The sequence below is a fragment of the Rhea pennata genome, chromosome 3, assembly GCF_028389875.1.
Source record: "Rhea pennata isolate bPtePen1 chromosome 3, bPtePen1.pri, whole genome shotgun sequence".
Taxonomy (NCBI): Eukaryota; Metazoa; Chordata; class Aves; order Rheiformes; family Rheidae; genus Rhea; species Rhea pennata.
The window spans coordinates 116,038,722-116,064,264 of record NC_084665.1 but is presented as its reverse complement, the minus strand read 5'-3'; the positions used below and the strand labels follow the sequence as shown (position 1 = coordinate 116,064,264).

Below are 25,543 nucleotides of genomic sequence, written 5' to 3'. Positions count from 1 at the left end.
ATAGCAAGAAAATGTCATTTTTATGGTTTGATTGTAACTTTTATTTCTGAAGAATCTTAAGGAAAGAATTAGAGGCAGGACAAGGCATTCTGTCAAGTAAATGGGAAAGCAGTATGAAACCTATTTAAGATACTGTCTTGATTACTTCATAGTAGATAATATATACCTTTGTATATTTTATTAATAATTAACTTAAAATATACCCTTTTTATGTTTTGTAGGAATAACAATACCTTGAAGAGAAATGGTAAAATGTTTTATTTTCTGTTTTTCTGGTACATGCTTTTGATTTGTTGGCTAGGATTTTTTTAGTGATGATTGCATAAAGATCAAGATTTTGTCTAAGACTCCTATGTGCAAGTTAAATACAGCTGCTTCATGAAAGGTCCAATTTTAGGCAGAGGAAACAATCTCATTGAAATCAATGGTACTACTTACTACATTCAATGTGAAGCACGCACGGTCTTTGCATTGTCATGCATTTGATGGTATTTTCAACACAGGAATACTTTTCAAAAATATTTGCGATACAGTTGACTTTGTGATCATTGTCACAGACACTCAGGCTCTGCTTTCTTTGCACTAAAAAATGTAGGTTTATATCTGAATCTCAGCTTTCCTTTTTTTCCAAACGAAAGTGAATAAACCACATTGCTACAGGAGCAAAATAACACTTAAAGTTTGTTTGAAACTGATGTACATCGGACTGTATGTGAGCTATGGTAATGACTGAAAGATGTTTCAGAAGCCTAAGATGCATTGAGAAGGGAAAGAAAAAGGAGGGAAAAAAGGTGGAGGGCTAGTGAAGTTGGTTAAAGTAGGATAAAGCTTGAAGTGTAAGCTTGTCTTCCTTCTTGTTTTTTCTACTCTTTAGTACTGACATATTTGCTCTTCCATTAGCCCTCCATTTCCTGCATCTTTAATGCTTCATTTTAAGTTGCATTCAGTCTTACTACTATACTGACTTGCTGTTCTCGACATTAGAAGATAATACTACCTTCTCATCTTATCCGTTTCACAATAAATGCAAGTCCACTTAAAATGTTGTATGGAAAAGTGTATTTGAATAGTTTTTTTTTTTTTTTAATGCTGTTAGTAACTGGCACTATGTAAAGTTCACTTTATTACTTCTAGTGGGAAATGAGTGATTTGTAAAAGGCCATTGAGAAAAGAAATATTGTAGAGCTAAATATGATATTTAAGAATAGAGTTAATTCTTCTCATTATACTGTTGTTTGCCTTGATCATATTAATATCTATTATGTTATGATCAACTATCCAGCTGTCCAAAACACTACTTTATAACATTTTATTAATAAACCTCATGAAAAACGTAAACTAAGACTGTAAAGATGTGTTATCAAGCAGAATTATGGGAATTCAGTTCACGCTGAATAAGATCTCTCTTGAATAAGATCTACTCTCTGCTACTAATGGCTCAATTTCTGTGACAGCTCTTCTAATCCTTTAATATTAATATTTTCTGTGCTATTTCTTTCCTTTCTTGCTGTTAGTATTTAGAGAGAATTGAACATGCAATCTGTATTTTGAAGTAACATACGCTTTGTGCAAATAAGCTAAAACGTACTCAGTGGACCATCCAGAGTGCTAGTCTAAATATTTAAAGAGCTAGTTATCTGAAAAGGAGTTTAGGGACAGATGAAGCAACGTGAAGGATTCTGTTGCCTAGTTAGTAAATAGTTTGCTAGACTGATAAATATTTTTTGTCCTTAGTGGTTAAGATGTCTCCTGTCTCTTTTACCCTTTCCTGTTCTTTTTTCTACTCTTTTCAACCTTGTGATTTAAATATTGAAGATAATCATATTTTTATGAGCAAATATAGAGGGAATTTAAGGGTATCATAAGTCAGTAGCTTGATCTCTGCTGTGTGAGATTTGTAGTACAGAGAATATATAACTTCATTTGTTAAGAATTTTAAATGGACAGATTGCAGAAACATTTCTTCACTATCTAGAATGTTTTAATATGTAGTGCTTTCAGAAGTGCCCTGGAGACAGAAGCAAATGGTTTTCAACAGTGAATATTTTAAAGTCACAAATTATGTAGGCAACTCAATAAATGCATCAGCAATCTTTGTCTTCCGACCTTCTTTGAAAAATTTGCCCTTGATGTATCAGAGTCACTTTGAAATGATTAGAATACGATCTCTAATCTTTTAAAGTAGCTATAGAACTAAGAAGAACTTTCTCCATGTTTGATGTCTTAGAACTAGTCTTGGACTAAAACAAAAAAGTTAACATTTAATGCTATGTATCTTCAGCTGAATTATAAGATGAAACTGGAACTTTTCCTGGAACTTTTCTAAATCTGGAGGGAAAATTCAGTATTAGAATGTGTTAATGACAGAGGATATATGACAGTGTTCCTGAATTGTTTTACGGCAGTGATGTCCTTCAATACCCCTTCAAAACCCCAATGGTTTGCTGATTTGTTTAGATCCTTTATTTTTAAATGCTCCTGTTTTTCTTTCAGGTAGAGATAGCAGATATTGAAAGTGAAGAGAAAAGGTATGAGCTTTTCCTGGAACTTCTGGAATCTAGTCATAATCCGTCTGAGTTTCAGCACTTGGTTTTACTCCTTCAAGCTTGGCCACCTATGGAAATGAGCAACAGGTGAAAATATTTTCAAACAATCATTTAACAATATAGTGTTATGTTTTGTCACTTAAAAATTTGATCATGAATTCAAATATGTGCAAGAGGAATATGACCTTTTTAAAAGGACCTTACTGAGAAAAATAAATGGCATATTTAGTGCAGAACTGAATCAAACAGTTTCTTCTAAAAGCTATGTATACGTATGTATCAATTAGGAGGCAGAGAACCATTTTATTGCCTGAACTATTGCATATGAGTTTTTTCTAAATACTTGAATTTAAAGTTTGCAATTTATTCTTACTTTGTCAGTTTGTAGAAAACCTTTAAATAGGAATGAGAAGTTCTGTCTCTAGCTGCTTTTTCTATTCAGGTCTATGTTTTACAGAAATATGTTGGATAGCTAGTCTTCAAACAGTCATAGCAAACAATCTGTAGAGCTGCATAATGCTGCCAAGCCATGATGCTTCTCTTCTTTACATCCACTGCCTATTCTTTCCATTTCTGAATAAACTATCCAAAAGCAAAGAATATAGATTGGGGCAGATATGCTCAGGAAATCCTAACCCTGCAATATGAAATAAAAATAATTATTTTAAAAGTTAGTATTGCACCCATTCTGAAACTCTTTATTACGAGGTATTACCTTGGAGCATCTTGGCTGCACTATTTTTGAAACCAAGTTTTGTTTTTTGTCTATCACTTTCTGAACATACTTAAAGATGTCAATTTTTGCAGCTTTATTCTGCAACTGATGACGCTAAGATTTAAAGAAACAAACATCTTACGTTACAATATAAAGGCAGCTATCCTGCAAGAAGAGCAATAATATTGGTATATCTTTTGACTGGCCCATACAATTACCATCTTTCGTCTGACAGTAGTTAGGTTAGAGAAACTAAATGATACTTCCTTTGGATTGCTTTAGGCTGTTGACTACAACCTGTTTGAACTTGGAGACTACATTCTCTAAGTGTTCATGTGCAATGGTTTGTAAGAAAAGTTATGGAATATCTGTGTTTTTTTTTTTTTTTTTTTTTTTTTTAAATGAAAAGTAATTCTTTTCTGTTCTTTTAGAGAACTGGTGCATTAGAAAGTAATCTGTAAGGGTTATTCACCTTCAAGCCTGCAGTTTGTTTGCAATTTATAGATGAGAATTAATTTAAATTCTTTATTACAGTTTTATGAGCCAGAAATTGTCCTCATTGCATTAAAAATTATGAGGTTTGCTGCATGATCTATCAGAAATTCATATTCCGACTTTCCTTTTTAGTTTTGGTATAATGGTGTTAACTCAACATTTGATGCCTCACAGTGAGTGGTAACTGTCAAACTGTTCAAAATTGTGCTTAGAGTTCAGAAAATAGCAAAAAATTTGGAACAAAGACTGAAGTGAAAAACTGCTGCAATACAATTAGCAATATTCTTCTTCTCCTTGGGCTTAACAGAAAACCTGAATGTTTTGTGAAAGCAGAACCTTCCTTATAAATATCCAGTTCTTATCTACTACTCAGGAACAGAAGAAACTAAAAATTATGTAATTTTACCTCCTGCTTTGTATTCTGTTCCTTCAGCCTTCCTAAAGGGCTGTTTCATAAGTGTTTGCATTTTTTATTTGCTTGGTGCAACTTTTAATGTCAGGTGGATCATAACGGTCTTTTAGATTTGCATTATCTTTGAGGAGATGTGGTAGCCCAGGAAAATGAAGCAGAGAAAACAAAATATTGATTAAATTTGATTATTTTCACAACTGACAGTGAACTATATTTCAACAGCTGGGATACATCTTAGTTCCAAGATCTGTGAAGTGTGGAAACTAGCACAAAATACTCAGAACACCTGCATAAGACTCATTTAGGGTCTAAAGTAGGTATTGCAGTTACTGAACGCTTGCATAATCATTGTTTTGACACAAAGAAATTAAGTGTTTAAGATAAGACGTGAGGCAGCAGAAATTAATTCACAACCTAATGTTAAATATGTGAAAATCACAGAAATACCCAGTAGCTGAGATTGGAAGGAACCTCTGGAGATCACCTTGTCAAACCCTCCTGCTCAAAGTAGAACAGATTGCTCAGGCCTGTGTCCAGTTGAGTTTTTAATATGTTGAAGGATGAAGACTCCACAAACTCTTTGAGCAACCTGTGCCAGTTTTTAAACACCTTCACTAAAAAAAACTTATGTATTTATTTATTTTTAATATTTATCTCAGTTTGTATCCAGTGCCTCTAGTCCTGCACTGCTGACTGGCTCTAGCTGGAATTTGTGCTGCTGATCGCAACCCTTTGAGTCCAGCAATTTTGCTGGTTTTCAGTCTACCTTGCTGTTTACTTATCTAGGCCACACTTCATGACCAATGGCCATGACCTTTCAAAGATTGTCAAGAGTAGCCTTACAACAGCATCATCCAGCTCCCTTAGTGATCATGGGATAGCAACCTCAAAGTTGCAGGCCCAAATGAGTAAACAACATTTGCAAGCTTTTTAAAACTGAGTAGACACCTTAACTGGGTTCTACTTCACATATTTCTGAGGTTTTCAGTAGGTTACAGAATACTGTCAGGGTGAGGTCCTGGTAATTTTACTTTAAGTGCTTCTGTGAGTTTTCACAGTTAGAAATACCTCCCAAATAGTACTATGCAATTTTACGAGGTCATCAGTTTCTCAACGTTATTTGAGAGATGCTATAAGTTTTAATAACTACTAGGCAAGTAAGTATCTCAAATTTGAACTTCTTGTTCTGTCTTGAGACTTCGTGGCAAGGTAAAATTGCAAATTTTACTTTGTAACTAGATTTATTTATTTATTTATTTACTTTATTACCAAAAATTATAATGTTTCTCTCCATTGCTTTGCCATTGACAGGAGACATTGGAAGGCCCTTAGGAGAATGTTGCCTTCTTGTCTTTCACTACCAATGCCCACCTCTTTTGGTTTCTTTGGGAATGCCCTGACTTTTGAGATTCCCAAACATGATTTATACTGCAGGCTTTCAGCAAGATATCCTGAGCTCGGGGCTAGCTTCATGTTTATTAGCTCCAGAGAAATAAAGAGCAGTTCAGATTTGCCAAATCTCCTAGCTTTTGTTTGCAACTCTAACCAACCAAATTTAATTAGTGGAGGAAACAGTTACATTGTTTTTTGTTTCCTTTTTTCCTCTCATGGGTTTTCCTCTGGTGGGTTTCACAGAGAAGCACCCAAGGCAGTCAGATCTATTTTATACTTGCCACTCTTCAATTCTTCAGTTATCTTTGCTAGCTTGGAAGGATGGGGAAGAACTGAAAGAATTATTCTTATCCCTGCCTTAGCAATGTTTTGCCTGGGGAGAGGAAGATTGAGGCTGCATCTTGAAAGATGTGACAGGAATATATTTTTCTTTTGTACCCCTCCTTTTCTTTTTCCCCTCTCTTCTCTCTCTCAGTAGGAGTGTTGCGTCTGCAGTTTAGGTTTTGGGGTTTTTTTCCTCCTAATGCAAAAATTGGCCCTGGTACAAAAAAGTGCCAAAGGGCAACATTGTGATCTGGGGTCTTCAGTATGTTTGAAATGTTTTCATATATCACTAATAGATGACTATTCCCATTGCTTTTCTTTATTACCTCTTTTGCTTGTTACTGAGGATACTTACAGAATCGATGAAGCACTTTGTAAACCGTGTATGAGTAGGAATACTCATTGTTCCTTGAAAATCCTTGTTTCTAGCTCAGTTTTAGTGCTTTAAGAGAACACACATGATGTATTACTAGTAGATAGCACAATCATAGTTGAGTGCTTTTTCTGAATTACCTTTTTCCCTGCTTAGCTGTAGGGGCTCATGTTGTCTTGATTCCTCAGTCAGGTATGTTTTGGAGGTTTGTTTTGTTTTGCTTTCAAGAAGTCTGAAGGAAAGAAAGGATACTATACTTGTTACCAAGACTTATCCTAACTTTAAATCCATGCTATGCACACCATGTGTATAAAAGTGTGCTTCTTTGTCCACAGGAATAATATACTTGATGTGAAGGAACATTTTCAAACCAATTTTGACTGTGCTGTCATCAAAATGAATTTAACTTAAAACATGTCTAAACTATTAGTAATGCTCTGAGATTACATTCTGTTCTCATCCCATCCTCAATCCCACTACCTCTAGTATGATTAATTCTAAAAATAATCAGGTACAAATGTCTTTTGTATACCTCAATATTAGACAGAATTAATTTCATAAACTCTTGCCAAGTAGATTGTTAAATTTTTTGAACTTCCTCTTATCACAGTCTGCTGGAAATAGCTCATATTTCTTTCTAATTATTTTAATTTAATTATTTTGAATTATTTTGCTCCATAACTCCTGCAATTACTCATGCTAGCCAGAAAGCAGAGGCTGTGCGCAAGTTTGAGGCCCAGCAAAGATCAGAAAAATCTTTGATTCTTTCTGTCTTTTGTATCTGAATCTTCTCTCGTCTTTCTCCCAGTTGTCACTGACACTTGTTTTCATACTTCCGTCTGTGCGTCTTTGGCATGGCTGCAAGCAGTCTCTTCTCTGATCTGCTTTCTTCTCTTATTCTTGCAGTTACTGATGCTCCACTTTTCTTTTTCACTTTCTTTTTCACTTTTTCTCCACTTTCTTTCCTTCCTCTGTTGCATTCTTCCATGTCAATAGCATTTAATCACACTTACCAGCTTAATTTTTCTTTTATATTCTTGAAATTCTATTTCTGAAAAACCTTCCTTGATGGCTCAGCTGGAATAAAGCAGGAACTTTTTGTTAGCAAGTTCTTTCAATAATCTCATTTCTTAAAGCAAATAGTATTAAATTATTGAACAAATAAGAGGACTGAGCAGTTAAGCCAGCTATTTAGTCATAGGTATTAGGATTTTGTTTAATCTTTATTTATTTATTCCTTCCCTGGTTCAAAAAAGGAGCATTGCTACTAACTCATTAATTACTGTAAATGTAATAATATATGCAGGAGTTGAGGAATTTAAGTCTGAATCAGCTGAAAACTTTAAGATTTTAATTTTCAGCATAACAGTAAATTTCTAACGCTTAAAATTGTATGTAAAGCTAGAAAATACAACTTACATGTACAAAGGCAGGGAGAAAAAGAACTGAAGCTTGGGGCAGGCTAGGGTAGTTTTGTTTTTTTTTTCTGAAATTTTGTGACTTCTGTAAGAATGATCAGTCTTTTTCTTTGAATTCTTGTATTTGAAAACTCTCCAACTAAATTGTACTCCTTATTTATCTGCAAATGTGATTGTCTTTATATCATAATATATCATGTTGATTGTGAGGAAACAGTGCATGGATATGGCTTGGTTGCTTGTCAGCAATACAAGCCATATAAGATTTTTGATTTTAATTCTACATCCTTGTTATGTATGTGTATTCTTCTATTAAGAGTTTTGGGGTTTTATTTTGGGTTTGGTTTGGTTTTTAAGCCTTGATTGAACCAAGGTTAAAATTCATGAAAGAAACCTGAGTTGTACCTGTAGTAGTCAGATTGTTGGTGTTTTAGTTTACAGATGCTGGATAGCAGATATTTATTGGACTGGGCAAGTATTTCAAATGATTATGAAGTGTTATATGTATATAAATCAGAAAAGGCTTACATATGTAAAGAATATATCTGATGCTTTACTTGCATAAACAAGCACATGCAGTGTTCACTGCTCACTCAGCAATCTTGCATCTTTCTTGTTACTTCCTATTTCTGTGTTTTGAAGCGCAATTCGATTTTATTTTCCTAACGAGAAGCTTTCCTAGTTTCTATATTTACCTCTGTAGGCAACAGCTATAAAGATGAAAATTTGGTATGACTCTGTGTTTCTAAGCAAGATATGGATTGTACAGCAGGAGCTACCAAGTTAGCCTATGGCAAAGACAGAGCTGCATGCATTCTTCTCCTAACTTTATTGAGGTTGCAAAATTTGAGTTGGTCGCATTGTGCTTTTGGAGTAAGCAAGCATGTTTGGGTTTAATCAGTAGACTGAGAGGAGAGGAGAGGAAGAGCTGTGCTGCCCAGCCAACCTTGGAGCAGCTCTGTGTTCAGTGACTGCAACTGATGGAAAGGCTCATTAAGTTGTCAGAAAGAATAAAGAAAATTAGTTCTATTTAGTTTGCACTGATGATCCTTGCACACCTTGCATCTCTTCTTTATGTGGAGCAGGTATCATTTGTTTAGTGTGTGCTTTTGAAGGCAGAAGATGAACAAGGAAGAGCTTAAGTGAATATGAAATAGCAGACATTGACAGCTGTCAACTCTGTCAGACCCATTGCATGGTCTGTGAGAGCTGACTGACCCTTTTAATGGTAAAACTCCATTTACAGGTATAATTTATTATGTTATTTTCAACAATTGCTGCTAAATAATACCATTAAAAAGCAATACTTTCAAAGCACTTTACAGCTCCTTCCCTGAGGTGCTGGACAAGTATCTTAATTTACACTGAATTCCAAACCGACTTGTAAGAGTAATCTTGCTGTGATTTCCATGCCCTCTCCCGCAGCCCCCAACTACAATGAAAAATTTCCCATGTCTTTGGGATATTGATTAACAGACCAAAGAGATTGATGGGGTGGTTTTAAACCACCTTTTGTACCTTCTTAAATTTAGATACAGATGATCACAGTGGTTGTGTTACTGTGGCTTAATTTGATTACCATCTAAGCTGTCGATGTGCATGATTTTAGCCCTCTGTAGGTGTGAATTGAAATGTGTTAACCTAATGCACATTAACAAAATGGCAATGTGGACATGTTCCTGTGTCATACTTTATGCTCTCAGTTTAAAGGCCTTCCTACTTTTTTTCCTTTTCTGTCAGTACATGCTGTCCTAGCAAGCACATGTATCACTAACAAAAGCGGCCAAGCAGCTCTGTGATCCAGCAATAGCGGTTTTAGGCTAAGATATGTTCCAGCAGCAAAACTTTATAGTAACTACTGCTTTTGCCAACATGCACGGCAGTATTTACTTGTATCTAATAAATCTCTTTTGTCAGAGGCTGACTGTGCAATGGTGATTTTCATCTTGCATGAAGTTCTATGTGGAAGGAAAAGAACATTTTAAATACATCAAACAAGTGTGTATGCCTACCAGTGGGCAAGAACAGGTGCACATTGTTTCACTCTCCTACACATTATGAAGAGCATGTAGGATGAGATATAATCTGGACTTTTATGAACAAAATGAATACTTTTTTTTTTGTTTGTACTTTCATTTGTACTTTTTGGACCTGAAAATGAAAATTTGCATCTTGAAAATTTTTTATGCACTAGGAAACAAGAGGCAGAATCTCTCTGTTTGACAGACAGATGCTCTTAGAATGTAATCAAGACAAACAAAATTAGAAATTCCGATTTCTTGTCACCCATCCCTCCATAGTGTTATATTTGGGCACTCATCTGGTGGAAGCTCTTCCTGTGCTGTTTCAGTTTCATCAATCTTTTTCTGGCATGAATCCTCTAGGATTGCATCAGCATGTCATAATTCAAAATACTTCAGCTCATCTGCTGCATTGAAATAATGATAGCATCAGGATGGTCACTTGTCTCAAAACCTTTTCTCTCTATTTCATAAGATTGTGCTGCAGTTCATTTAAAAAATAACTACAGTGTTTTGTTTGTTTGTTTTTAACAGATCACGCACAGATAATCCTTGGGTGAAATTGGGGACTGTTATGCTACAGAGATGCCTACCTGAAGAAAAAGAGAAGACAGGAAATGAAATTTTGAAAATCTGTCGTTCTTTATATGAGACAAAGCACACGCTCCCTGTTGAGGTAAGTTTTAATTTAAGGTGCCATGGCTTTGAGGCCTGTTTTGGGTCCAAAGTACAAGAAAGATATTGACATGCTGGATCCAATCCAATAAAGGCTAAGAGAATTGGGTTCATTTGAGCTTTAGAAGAGATGGTTGAGGGAGCTCTTATTGCTATCTTCCAATACTTAATGGGAAATCTATGGAGGAGACAGAGCCAGCTTCTTCTCAGAGGTGCTCAGTGATAGAACAACAGGTAATGGAGACAAATTACAGTCTGAAAAATACTGGTTACATATAAGGAAAAAAGCTTTTTACTATGAAAATGGTAAAACACAGGAACAACTAGACCAGAGAGTATGTGGAATCTCCATCCTTGGAAATATTCAAAACAACTTGATGAGGTTATGGGCAACTTGATATTTATTGTTAGACTTGCTTTGAGTAGGGAGTGATTTGATTAGATATTTTCTACAGGTCTATTCTAGTCTAAATTATTCTTTGAAGAAAGGTTCTAATAATGCATTACTGGTTTCAGTCAGTGTGGCAAAAGTTATGAAGTAATCGTTAGTTTTGCCGCTAATATATACATAAGATTTAGTAGGGAATCCCTAAAAACTTGTTTGTAGTTAAATTTGTGTACAAGCATCACTTCTTTGAAAGAAACGTGATATTGTGTCGTCTTTAACCATGTATGTTTACTTCCATACAAGCACCTCTTAAGTAGAAGATTAATGAACTGTGTTGTACATAAACATTGTATACTCATGAGGACAGGTCTGAGAAATGCTTGATAAGTTTCACACAACTGTAAAAGTAATGCTGTGCATATTTCTTACTATGCTGATTAATTCTTTATAATCATTTTCACACAATCACAGTCTTCATTCTGGAAAATAGCTGATATTAAGACTCAAAGCAAAATAGGAACAGAACAATCCATTTAAAATGCGGACAGATGGGAAGGTCTTTTTTCTTTCTTTTTTTTTCTTTCTCTCTCTTCTTTTTTGATTTTTGACTGTTTTTAGTCAAGCTTAATGTCTGTGTAAAACATAACTCCAGAAGGTATCAGTATGCTTAACTGATAAATTCAGGTTTTGGAGGAAGATAAGTTTCTATATCTTTGGGCTTGGCATAATTCTATGCAGTCTTTCTTTACTAGTCATTCACTTGTGTATTGTAGCTCTTAAAGCCCTCTAGATCTGAGCAATGCATAGGAGTAGCCAAACTCTGACAAAGAGTAGAATTTTCTAATTCACCAAACTGAGTTAGAAAGACAAATTTTATTTATGATCATTTTTTAAAACAGAAAGTTTCCCAGTACCAAGAGGTCTGCAGAGGAATAAGTTGTGCTCTGCTTCTTCTTTTTTAGGGTCTTTTTTTTTTTCTTGAATTATATAACAAGTCCTTATTTACAGTTTTGTTATTGATTGGCTGCTGTGTTTGGAGGTACCATCTTTTCTAATGATACAGTATACTGGAAGACCTCTTCGTGTGGGTGTGTGTATACCGATTATAGTACAGAGATACATTACTAGTGAAACCTACTCTGGTCCTGAAGTAGCTTGACCAATGTAAAATTCTTTTTTTATGACTAGAAGGCTGTGCAATAACAGGAACTACTTTAAGTACAAGATTGCGCAAAGCTGTACAATTAAGTACAGTTTAAGCAATACAGCCTGCATGTCTGTGCCGAGGGTGTGTAGGAATGATGTACGTGAGTTTAACTAGCCGATTTGCATGCACCCCCAGTACTTAAGTGCACAAATTAGAGAGCTGAGATCACATGGCTAAGTTAGGTGAAAATCTGATTATTAACAATTAACACATTTAGGTGACTTCACACTTCAGTAAATACACTAATTGAGAAAAGATCAATTTATGACTCTGAATAACATTTGCCATTCTGAAGTCTAAAGCCTGTAATGGAAAAAAACATTTAACTTCAAGTTATGATGGTCTAAAAGTTAGAAGAACTAATTTAGATCTACATATAATCAGAAATTTTTCTTCCTTTATTCCTCCTAATACTGGACTTCCTAGTCTGGTTTTTATTATTATTATTATTATTATTATTATTATTTTTACAGCCAAGCTATTTCTGAAGAATTGCATGGTTTTAGGACCTGTTTTTATTCAATAGACAGATTTTTCCATTTCTATTAGATTAAATAAGCATTGTTTTACTTGCTTGGAACACACGTGTGTTTATTGGACTGTCTGACATCTCCTGCATTGACTGATTAATTGCTTCAGAAAATGGCAAATTCTTCTCCCTCCAGTATTAAAGTGTGACTCCTGTGAATATCTGCATCAACCGATGATCTTATGTCAGTTAACAGAAACACCTAAATGAGCAAATGCATCCAGTTCCTTACCTATAATTACTCAGAGGTTCTAGTGGCCTTTAGATGATTGTCTCCTAGAATAATATAACAGTCATTCAGTCTCTGTTTTTTCTATTTTTGTAGCTAGCTATTTTTGATTTTTATATACAAGTTTACATTTTATCTTTTTCTTCACTCACTGTGTGATCGATTTCTTTTGTTCAGACAATTTTGAATTTAAATGCGGTCCCTTCAGTCTGCTTTCAGCCTCTCCCAGCATGATATTGCTGTGTATAAACGTACAAGTGTACTCGTTGTCTAGCCATCCATGAAAATACTGAGTAGTACTAGACTTTGAAGAGACTTCTGTGAAATCCTCTTGATATGCTTTTCCAGTGCTATAGCAAGCCATGGAGTAACTAGATAGAAAAGTTATTTTACAAAAGTTTCAGCTAGATCACAGTAATCCAGATTTTGCATTAGGACCTCCCTTGTCCCTCCCATAGGTAACATTGCACCCCCTCTCACAAGCAGACACCTTAATGTCCTTCAGTGCTCATTGCAAAGGTTAAAGCTGCTTGTGTTGCTGTGGGAAGTGACTGGCTGCCTAAAGATGCTCCTTCCTGCCCAAAGCAGCAGGAGTGTCGAAGGGATTTTTTTGTTTGTTTGTTTGCTTGTTTTATTTATTTATTTATTATTATTTGGACAGCTTTACATGCTTTTTTCCTACCACTTCCTGTGGAAGAGTGGGCGGAAGGCACTCCAAATGTTTACAAGTTGGACTAAGCTATTCTAGACCTTCTTTCCCAGAGTCTCTGGAAAAGCATCATGAAACACTGCCAAAGTCTTGCTAACCCCAAAACATAGCCATTCCTAACTATTACATCTGATACAGGAGCCTACGGGAACAAATTTTCATAGCATTTATTCTTTTGTTGGTTTTTATTTTTTTCATTTTGCGTTTTGCTATCTTTCATGGGATTGAGAGTGTCTCATGGGTTTACAATTCCTTTTCCCTTTGCGCATCTGCTTTCTTCCATGTCTAAATGACAGAGACTGTTTCTTCTCTTTTCCAGTCTTCTAGAACCCGTCTTGTTCTGAGGTGTAATTGGTAATTGTTTATTTAGCTGAGACTCCTTTAATGAGAATTAAAGCAAAAAGACATTAAGCACTTTGGGGTTTTTGGCTTTTTGTTACTGGCTTGCTATTGTATCATTAATCATAAAGTCATGTGTCATAACATACCACAAAAACAGACACGATGCAGTCTTTTCTTATAAGAAATATTAAGTGAAGAAGAGTGAGTAAAAAGTACCCCTCTCCATAAACATCAAATGAATCTGACGCTACAATATAACATCCCCTTAGTATGGCTGTGTTTAGATAGGATGCTGAAAATGAGGGGTAGAGGCAAAGGCCTGCTGGAGTTAATGCACGAGTGAAAATGCCCTAAGTGGAAGATAAAAGAGTGCAATATATAAACTTAGCAGAAATTCAAAGATGACTAAATTGTATTCTGCAGATGTTTTTAGAGGCAACAGAAGCTAATATAAAGCTCTTCTGATTTACAAAGAAAGACATAACAAGAACCAATTGAATTTAATTTAAACTATTTTGGTTTTTAATAAGGGAAAGAGGTACTTCAACAAGAAATAAAAGTTATTATTGGAATGTATGCTTACTCTTCAAGAGAAATGAGGGATTCTGCTTGCTCAGGTGTTTTTTGTAGTAAGGCTGGGTAGCTATCTGCTAGGTATACCGTAATTCAGTACCAGTTACTCAAGTTGTCTGGCTGGTAACTACCTGAAATGTAATGATCTTTGGTTCCAAAATCTGCTCATCATGTCAGATAAGCATTAGTCAATTAGGTAGTTAAGCATGTGTTTTCTTAAGTTGAGGCTTTTATGCCTCACTGAACGAAGTAGATTTTTCTAGAACATATCTAGTCAAAATGTCTAACCAGTATTAGAATATAATTTCCAAGCATGATGATGATGATGATGGCAACGTCAGCTGAACTAAATATTATTGCTTTGAAATAGCAATGTTAATATCTGTATTACTGCATTTGCTTGCTGAGTGATGAACTTCCTTTTTTTTTTTTTTTTTTTTTCAATTTATTTTATTTTAAGGCCGTTCAGTGAGGCAGCAATCTAATTCAACATCTACATCTTTTTTTTCCTTGGCTTGTTGCTTTAGAAAGGGTTACTGTTCCTAAGTTATTTTAGAGTTTGCTTACTTTCTTTTTTCTTCCTCCCACAACCCCAAATATGATTTTGGACCCTTTTTGAGAGCCTTTTTATGGTTATGAGTTATTTCTAACAGCATTGGTTTTCCACTTAAGGTTTTAATGGGCTTTCAGACAGAAAAAGGTACCAACTGTCATAAAATCAGTATTTTGTTTAGGTTGTGTGTCTTATGACTGTCAAAGTTTATTTTTCTGAAGAAAAGCTGTATTTGTTACCATGCATATGCCTTTAAAATAAAAAATAAATAAAGAGAAGCTACAGAATGTTGAGTCTCTAACTTTGCATTCTCTGCATTTCTTTGTATAGCAACTGCTCAAAAGAAATACCATAAAATATCAAATTATCAAAATGAGTGTATGACTGATCAGACAAGCTTACCATTTTTATTTTATCTTCTAATTCCTTGGTCCTATATCTTACTTTTAACTGAAAGCATCAACCATAGCTAGTGAAAGCAGTACAGGGTACAAATTTACAGGAAAAAACCTGGGAACAGTATAAACCTTGCCTCAGTGAGACAGAGCTCAGTGTAATATAATTAACCTTGTTGTTTCTTGAGGGTATAAATCTGGAAAAGACTGAGAACATACAGCTAGATAGCTTCCTGTGCCAAGCAAAGCCAGGTGTGTGCAGTAGTGTACAGTCTAAGCATTTAACATTCTCATTTTCAAATAATTTTGAGGTTCTTAAGTTCAGAGTGAGTGTAACTTTGCTGCTAAGCATTGTAGTTGCATTTTGGTTATCAAGTCATTATAACTTTCATTCAACATCGAAAAAAAAAATTTTAAATCACTTGCATTCTCTCATAGTAATAATCAGCTGATGAACTTTTTGGACAAGTGCTGTCTCTCTAAATGTTGTGGTGAAAGATATCAGCGCTAAGATTTGGATACCATTTTCCAGGTGTCAGTTTTATACAATACACAAAACACTTAAGCCACATATTCCAGGACAATTTACACTCTCATTGGAAAGTGGTTGCGACAGGTGAACAAAATTCTTGCAAATGAAAAAAAGGAAAAAGAAAGTTATAATTTGTTCATCTAAATATTTTTTGATGTATAAATGAATAATTCATTGCAATACTAAGCAATAACAAAATGCAAGTTAAATGTAGGAGATTATTTTACTGAAGGCCAGTGTAAAGATTTGGAAACTGGATTTTTTAAAGTTTTTTCTTTTACCATTTTATTTTTATGTCAAATTTATGATGCTAAATAATTTGTGCTTGTTACAAAATATGAAAACTTGTATGAATGAGGGAAAGGCAATTTGCTAAGATTTAATATTATATGAAACATTTGAAAAGATTTTGGAACAGAGCTTTATGATATTGAACTCCCTGATATGAGACTGTTAGTCTCTTTTTTCTTTTTAATTCCACTTTTATGATTGTATAATTGAGTTACGGAAATATCACAGATTTCTGTTAAATTTCTTCCTGTAGTTTGCAGTATATCGGTGAACACAAATATATTAGTCCCACACAGAGCTGTGATTGTTCTATTGTTCCTTCAGTACAACTCTGAGGCTGTAATGGTGATTCAGTGATTCAGACCTGCCTTGTCTTTAACAAGCATTTCACTTATAACCCTATATACCAGTCTTTTAAATTTGTATTTTCAAGTTCCTAGAGAGAGTTATTTCCATCAGGGAGTTCATTTGTTTTAGATGTTTGACTTTCATTTTGCATTTCGCACAGAATTTTCATGAATCTTAGTATGAATGATGATGTTAGCATCTCTTGAGATCTCACTGAATGAGTTTATTTTTACTTTCAGTGTATAAAAGAATTATGTTTGCTGCTGCTTAACCAGTCCCTCCTGCTGCCATCCCTGAAACTGCTGGTAGAAAGCAAAGATCAGGATCTTCATGCTGTGGCACTGGAGCAGATAACAGCTATAGCTAAGGTATGGGCAGTTGAATTAACCATCTTTCAGAGCCTGAGGTAATAAATTCACTTTTTTATCTTCATATAGTAAACAGAGACTGTTGGGCCCGTTATCATTATTAAGATTTTCTACAGCTATTGTGTCCACATTGAACAGTAAGAGGGGCCAGTAAGATCTTTTATGTACTTGAGGTGATTAAAACTCTAATATTTTCTTTAAATTATCTAGTACTCTCTTGTAAGTCAGTGTGCTAGAACAGAAATTACTGTGTTATATTAAGTAGATTGTTATCTCTATTCATATTCCAAGGCCTTGTAGGTTTTTGTGTGTTTTCTTTTTTTGTGTGTGTGTGAGAGAAAATAGTACATCAAATGAGGTAACTTCTGATAGACTTGGTGCTTTGCTCATATACATGTGATGAGAGGTTATATCACTGTTTTTATTATAGAATGGTTAAAAAGTAAGATAGTATGTTTTGGCACTTTTATCCATTTCCAAACAGGTTTTATTGGATACTGTAGAAAAGTTTCTAGAAGGAAAAAAAATAAATACCATCTTTTGTTTTCTTTGGACAGAAGGTGAAAGACATTATACAATAGCTGAAAATTATACAGTAAAGTTATACTACTCATTATTGCCTGTATATTTACTTATAAAAAAATAATTGAAGGCAAATTTCCAGTGAAATCTATTTTGAGCAGGAAAATACTATGAAAGGACCTGAGATATCTGAAATGGATCTGCCTGTATGTTTTAAAATAAGCATCTCCAGGACAAAATATTTTAAAATGTGATCTGTTGTTCAATCTGACAAATGGTCACCCTTTTCTGAAAGGTCTTGCATTCCAGCTGTATTCATTCCAACAGGTTTTTCAGATTCCTAAGTTACAAAACAGTCCCATCCCCTACTTTCACACATTCCTCTCTTCCCTGGAAAAGATCCTTGGCCTCTGCTCTTCTCAGCATTCTCCTAAAGCGTCTGTCCTACTCACTTGTTCCTCCCTATTTGCTCCATCTTTTTTTGCCTTCTGCACGTTGTATTCCAGGAACTTTCTCCTTTTGTGTGTGCTCAGTTGCAGAAGGAAGGTTTTATCTCCTTCTCCTTCTTCAGGAGAACTTCAGAACACAGCAGTAAAGACCAGTTAGAGAACCAAGAAATCTGGAAGCACAGTCTCTGTTTCATACATTGCTGATTTTCCTTCAGAACTACTTAGTACTTGCTGTAACAGATGAACCACAAGCTGCTTTAACTTGTTTTCTATGGACATTTAAAATGGCTGTGTGGAAGTGACAGTGTGTGTTATATGTAGTGTACATCTGCTTGTATCAAAATTCCAATATCAAAGTTAGCGTCTGGTATGAATTTGGAGTATTTCCTAGCTGAGTTTGTTCTAAGCAAAGAACCACAGGTTTCAGTTTATGATCTGTTTTTGTTTAAATACAAATAAAATGCTAAATCTCTTTTTCAAAAAAAAAAAAAAACAATTATAAATATTGACCATCAAAACAGTAGATTCTCTTCATTGTATTGGTACTTTCCTTATAACATCCGCAATTTGAGATTTTGCACCTTCAAAGCAAGTCATTTATAACTGGTTTTAAATAACGTGATCTTATTAAAAAAAGTAATTGGGGATTTGATACATGCCTGCACTTTCTCCTTTGTAAGCTCTTGTTAACCCTTTTATAATGAACTCTTTTATTAGCAGGTGAAAGCTGCTGTGTTAGTGACTAGCTCTTAAGCTGACTATCAGGAATTTATGTCTGAATATATCTTATTTAACTATTTTTGAAGTACAATGCCATATACAATAGTGTTCTTTGAATGGCTGCTAATTGTGTTGCTCTCTTAACTGACCTTCTTTTTCCAGTCTCTGCATTCCTGGTTGATTGCATTATAGTAAAGCTTTTAGGTCTAGGAAGCATATTATCATACTAATACAAAGCACTTAGTGTACCTATGCATGCTTGAAATAATTACATTTTTGGCCTTTCAACGCAGGAGGAATGTTGATAAACTATTTTCTTTTTTTTCCTTCTAAATTCAATATTAATTGGTGCATAAAATTCTGTAACGGTGGTGCATAAGCTAGAATTTTCACAGCATTTAGCCTTGCTCTAATGTTTCCTCTTAACTCAATGAAAATTTAAGTATTGACTTGATTACATCAGGTGTGAAACTTAGCCAGTATATGAGATTCACTACCAGTATTAGAAAAGCAACTAGCGCAGAAAAGTGCCATGATAAATTTAAAAGCTTTTCTTATATTGTTTAGAAAACAGGTCTTTCTCCTTATTTGTATGCATCTCTTATGTTTATGTTAGTTGATATTTTACTAAAAGTGTTGCTTAGCTATGTCAAAGTTGTTTATTCGGTATAATTTTGCATATACTTTGTGCTTACCAAAAACACAGCAATAGGACTATTAACGCTTTCTTTTTGCAGAGTTTGTAATGAATTTTTCATAGGAAGCCCATTCATGTTTACATTAAACAGGAAAAGGACAAACACCGTCTGGCAAAGTGAAATCATAGCTATTGATTCCCTGACATAGTGCTAGCGTAGCTCAGAAACATGGCTGTGAGAAAAATACAGCGCTTGCTTGCTGATACGGTGTATTAGTTAGCAGTTTGTTGTATGTTGCTGACAGCTTTATGGATGTTTACAGTTAAAAGGATGATGTTGAAGTGCTGATACTAGGAATTGTATAGCTTTTGCCTATAATAAAACAACCAGGATTTTGTGTAAGCTTTTTTGAAATTGCAGACTTTTCTTTTTATTGTGTATCTTTTTCACACTGCCAATTGCCATTTTTGGATGGCAAAAATACCTAATCTTTCTCTATATTAATCATAGTAGATTAAATTATTCAATTTAAAAAGATCATTTAAGTTTATTTCAGGCAGCTTGTTACTGCCAGTAGGACTTAGTCTTATAGGAGTCAAATTGTTTTGGACAAGAATTTTAATGTTGTATGTTTACTTGACACTGGAAATGTCAGGAAGGATTTTTTTGTACTTCTAACAGAATAAGTAAATATTCTATTACCTATTGATAGGTATATTGTTAAATTGTTAAAAACAGCTTGCTTACAAATGAGTCAGTATAATCAGTTCAAGCCTTCAACCAAGGCTTTAATGGAAAGTAGAACTTTTTAAATTAATTTAGATTAATTTTTAATTAATCTAAAATAAGAACTTTTCCTAGTTTACATACAGTACTTTCAATGCTGAAGTAATCAGACTATCTACACAAAATCATTGCTGAAAAAATGTAATATGAACAATTATGAAGAATTTGAGAAACTAATGGATTTTCCAGTTATATCTAAACAGTCTGTTCTGCCATTTATGACAACTCATTTTGCATAGCTTCTCTTAAAAAAAAATGTAAAATTATGTGTATATAATCTTACTGTGGTTAAATATCTCTTTCCCTAGTTGGTAGAATCTAACTCTTCCTTTTCCTGTCATCTTATTTTATTTGTCGCTTAGCTGTACAGACTCCATTCAGGAATAAATTGAAAACCATTTTTACCTCTGCTATTGATGTAGAACCAATACTCTGGGAAAATGTGAGCTCTTTTTTTTTTTTTTTCCTGCTGTAGTCATCAGCAGCTCTTATCTTTCCATTAGTATCCATATTTCATAATGCACAGATTTCATACTGCATAAGTTATGGAGTCATAGAGCAGGAAGAAATATTGTCCTTTGATAATGCTGGAACCTCCAGATACCTGCACAAAAAGTGCTGACAGGGAATTACCCAGACTCTGTCTTGTCCCTATTCTATAAGAAAAAAGGAACCTTCTAATCTGCTCTTGCTTGTCCAAAATTCTCTCAATAGGGGAGAGGTTTTTGGTAGCCTCTGTCCTATCATGTATAGGTATAATGTCCATGTAGGCTATATTAGCGTATAGGTATAATGTCCATGTAGGCTATATTAGCAATCAATAAAAATATTGGGTACTGATATAAGATGTGGTCTTAGTCCTATACATTTTTTCCTGGAAAGCAGATGCACAAAATTCTTGCCTTCAGGGTCATATGAAATTTTGGAGGCCTCAGCAGTGAAAGCTTCCCAGATGCTTAAAGATCCTCTTCTGAGTATATTAGAAGAGCTGCCGTCTTTGGCAGAGCTGACCTTTACTCACCTGTTCTGCATCTAAGCTTTTTTTAAAAACTTACAGACTCGCTGTTTCTGCTTGCTCCAGAGTGCTGCTGCCTTGGTAGAGCTGAGTACCTCAAGTCTGAGCTCATTTACAGTTCATAACATCTTTAAGCTGATGACAAAGCTCCAGGCAGGCATACTTAAACCTTAGTAATTTTATACTGCCATCACTGAGTTCAGCATAATACATAAACCACCATTCTGATCCGGAAACAGAGCAGTTGGTGGTAGGGGATAGGTACCAGTTGCACAACTGCTTGTTCTGGACATTTGCCTCAGGCAATGTGGAAAAAGGTTGAACGCCATGTCTTCTCCAGGAGCAGCATGCAGGAGTCTGAGATGAGGGCTCTGTACCCTTCCTGTTGAACATATGCAGAAAGGATTTAAGGCTCATGGACACAGTATCTGCTTCTGTTCTTGTTGAAGGGAACTTTTGCAAGACGTGGTTTGTCTGTAGTTGCAGAACCGTTTATAAATGTTGTATTAGAGGCATTTGATAAAATGTACAGGCCCTGTTGAAGCTGAATGCTGTGACACTGTTTCAACATAAATGGTGAGAGCACGTGTTGCAATTCTGATTTTATGCTGCATCTCTCATTTTCTAGATGAATATGCACATTTACCATAAAAAGGTATCAGTCATCACAATCTAAATTTAAAGAGTGAGCTAGTCATCAGAGATACCATATGAATGCCCACATTTTGAATGATTTCAGCAGTAAATTTCAGCTATTACCTAGACAGGTATGCAAATTAAAGAAAAAAGGCAAGATTTCCTCTTCTAGCCTAAGTATCTCTATTAGTTCTTTTCTTTGTGCCCGTGCACACTATATGTGTGGGCACCACACTAAATCTGTGCTGTTAAATCTTATTGAAGGAAAGATGGCTAAAGCTTCTCCTTTCAAGCCTCATAAAAGTAACAGGATTTACACTAATGGAAGATTCAGTATCCTCAGCATGAAAGTCCAGATAGACATGGCGATTTTTCTCCACAGTGTATACTTGTATACTCTGAGTTGTGGTTTATGGTTTATTCACATGTTCACACGGTAAAGAAACTGACTGTTTATTCACTTGTGTAGCAGGTATTTGCATCTCTGAGAGCTGCTTAAACTGCAGTCAGCTGCATGCCGTATCACTAAGAAACTGCTTCTGGGGATCAGCTATAGTTACTTGGCTGGAACCAGTGCTTTAAGACTTGGTTAGGATCTCAAGATAGTAAAGGTATTACATATGCAAGCAGATAGAAATGACTCATTAATAAGAACATGCCTTTGCTCTCTGCCCAGAAGAAGCGGCTTTTTAATAGTGGGATAGTAAGGTTGCTTTTCAGTAATTATCTTAATTGAATTTTACTCTCTTTTTTACAAGTCTTATCAAAGGAGGGATTTTGAAAAAGAAAATATAATGCATTTAGAGAGTCTTTGTCTACTGTAGGCTAATATTTGGTATGTTTATGCTAGGAGTATATACTTGCAACCTGTGTGTACTAATTTAAATAACATTTCAATAATGATTCAAGTCATTAGCAAGCAAAAACAACCTTTAAGGTGGTTTTGAATTTATATTTAAAAATTATAAAACTTTGCAATATGGCTAGTCTTATGTAAAGCCATATATCTTAAGTATAATCACTGAAGATCAAAAGTCCATCTAGACCAGTATCCCGTGTCCAAGAGAGGCAATAATTGCAACCCTGTGGAAGAATAAGAACAGGGAAAATATATGGGCTCTCTTCCTGAGTTACTCTCTCAGCTTCCAGTTATTTTTAGATGTGTGTCTTTGTGTACTAAGTAACTCTCTGTGGTTGTCTGTTTTGATCCTGTCCAGTTTCCCCAAGCCTATTTCCTTTTATTTACTCTGATCCTAATTTAATCTGATCCTAATAGTTTCATTTGATGATTCATAGTTTTTGTGCTATGGAAAAAAAGCTTAATCAATCCCTGTGTGCTCACATTCTGATCTCTGTTGTATACTCTCTAAGCTGCCTCTTTTCTAGATTGGAGACTCCTAGAGTCCAACTTGCTGAGTTATTTCTTCACAAATGCCATTTACACATATTAACACTCCCTATATTTTTTTTTTTTACTTTTAAATATGTGCTGTCTTTATCTAGCTTTATTTTTTTTAGTAAGTTTTTGCTTTAATGATGATTGTAATTTAAAATGAATTTTAAATTTATGTTATGTAGTCTTAAAATACATTTAGTTTGATTTATTTTTTAAAATCTTATTTTTATAATTTTATCCAAACTTTGCTCTTCAGTATATTAGTTTAAGTATATATACGTGTGTGTATATGTATGTGTATATGTATATATATATATATATATATACAAGTATGATTTATATAGCTATTGCTAAGTAATTTGTGCATGTGCATTTTTTTTATTTAGATTGATTAATTATGTTTCCTATACACCTGATATCCAACATACTGGCATGATATGGAGTTGCAAAATTGGTAAAAACAAACAGATATTCTAGCTTCCTCAGCTGACTATTTTTATACAAATTTCGCATCAAACACCGACTTCTCTGTGTTCCTCCCACATTTGTCAGACTCAAACTTATCACGGCGTTGCAGAAATAGACAGTGCTCTTCGCCACGTAAAGTGTATTCACAAGGTCTGGTTGCCATCTTATGTCTTCATCCAGTTGCCTGGAGAAAAAAAGCATTACAGAGGTTTCATCTTGCTGACCAGATCTTCTAACAGCTTTGAAGTCAGAAAATGGAAACCGCTGTTAATCAGTTTATTCTGTTGTACCATTCGAGCTTAAGTATGAGCTGTCAGCCACAGCCAAGAGCTTTTTATATGCTCTTGTGTATATGTATAATAACATAGTGATTTTGTTTGTGCTTATGTGTGTTGCTATGCGTTTGTATTATATGCTGGCATCTTCGTATCCATAAGTATAGCTCATATGTCTAAGTGATTATGAGTGATTTAGTTATCTTGTATTTTGTCTTGTGTTAAAAGATATTTTACTTTCAGACTTGTCTGTCTCCAGTTTCTAGGGTTTCAGTGTACGAAATTTCACTAATCTGTAATACTTTTTATTGACTGAATAATAGCCCAAAATACTAATTTAAATCAAACCTCACATCCTGTTGTTAATCTCATTATTACAATTACTGACATTTTTATTTTCATAAAATCAAACACTGAAACACTGTGTAAACTTGAGACCTCCGTGCAGGTCAAGAATAGAGCATGTGGAGCTCAGAGGTGGGACAGAGCATCACTCCAAACCCCTACCTCAGAAAAGAGGAGAGCTGGCTACATAACGGTTTAGGGTGCTGTGTGGTATGTTATACAATGCCAACATTAGGAATTTTATTTAATCAGTCTGTTTTCAGCAGGGAAATATGTCCATAATTGACATGTGGAAATTTAGAATATTATTTAATAACTAAGGATTTAAATAGTAAACAAAGTGGGCATCCCTACCCTTCTGGGAACTGTTCTGTAAACTAAGGCTAGAGCTGCATTACTGCATTAGCATAAGTGTCTTTTGTTTAGCTAATTGTGAAAATGATGAAGACTTGGAGAAATCAAGATTATTTTTAGCTTTCAGTGGAAAGAAGAGAAAAACAAATACCTAAATGAAATCATGAGGAAGTAGCATTAGGGTGAAACTGCAGTCTCTTTTCCTGATTAATGTGATAAATCAGTCCTTTTTTTTCTCAATGACTCCTGAAATTCCAAAAGAAGTGAAAATAATAAATGTAAAGTAATAATCATGTGTTATTGATGGTAAATATGGGTTAACATGTAGGAAAAAGGGTTATTTAGAGAATAGCTACGCCTGGAATCTTTTATATGAAGAATTGTGCTTGATGAAGTATAGTAGCTTTTCATACTACAGTATTTCATGTTCAGTCTCTTTCCTGTTTTAATTATATTTAATATTGTAAAGAGTTCATCTCTTCCAAAATATAGATCAACAAATTATTTAATTTCCTGTGCTTATCGCATGCATCCTTTCAGTCATCATACTGACTTCTCAGCTCTTTAACAGAAGAGAAACTTCATTATCATTCCTTAGTCTAAAGTACTCAGATACAATCAATACCTTTCTTCTAAGAGACTTTGTGGTTGCTTCAAAGGAAGTACTTTCTTTTGAAGTTAGTGGCAGATTTCCCATTGACTTCAATGGAACTTGCTAATAGTTTCTTATGAACTCTCTGTGTTTCTCTAGATACAAACAGAGTATTGATTCTCCCAAGTTAGGTGTCTTGTCATGATGTGCATTCAAGTGAAAGTTTTGTACTTGTTCTGATTTATACCTTGATGACCAAAGTTAAATGGTGTTCATGGTCTGTCACAATGTATGAGATTTTTACCAGCTGATTTGGTTTTCTGGACTAGTAGATCATAGTTAAGTTTAATTTTCCTGGAAGAATAAATAATGATTAAAAAAAATCTCTAAATTGGTATCATTAATTACATCTCACTCTGTAAAAAATGGCAATGGAAATTTTGTGGAATGAAGAATTGGGTTATAAGTGAGAAGTTCCTGTTACAACATGCTCATTGTAATGTCCTGGGGGT

General features: G+C 34.6%; 1 protein-coding gene across 1 annotated transcript in view; it reads left to right on the top strand.

Moving 5' to 3' along the window:
• NBAS (NBAS subunit of NRZ tethering complex) overlaps positions 1–25,543 on the top strand; it is a 180,774-nt gene that overhangs the window by 153,212 nt on the left and 2,019 nt on the right. Inside the window, exons 49-51 of the mRNA XM_062573114.1 lie at positions 2,494–2,633; positions 10,231–10,372; positions 16,707–16,835. Of these exons, the coding sequence (XP_062429098.1) occupies positions 2,494–2,633; positions 10,231–10,372; positions 16,707–16,835 (411 nt within the window). The remainder of the gene's footprint in view (positions 1–2,493; positions 2,634–10,230; positions 10,373–16,706; positions 16,836–25,543) is intronic.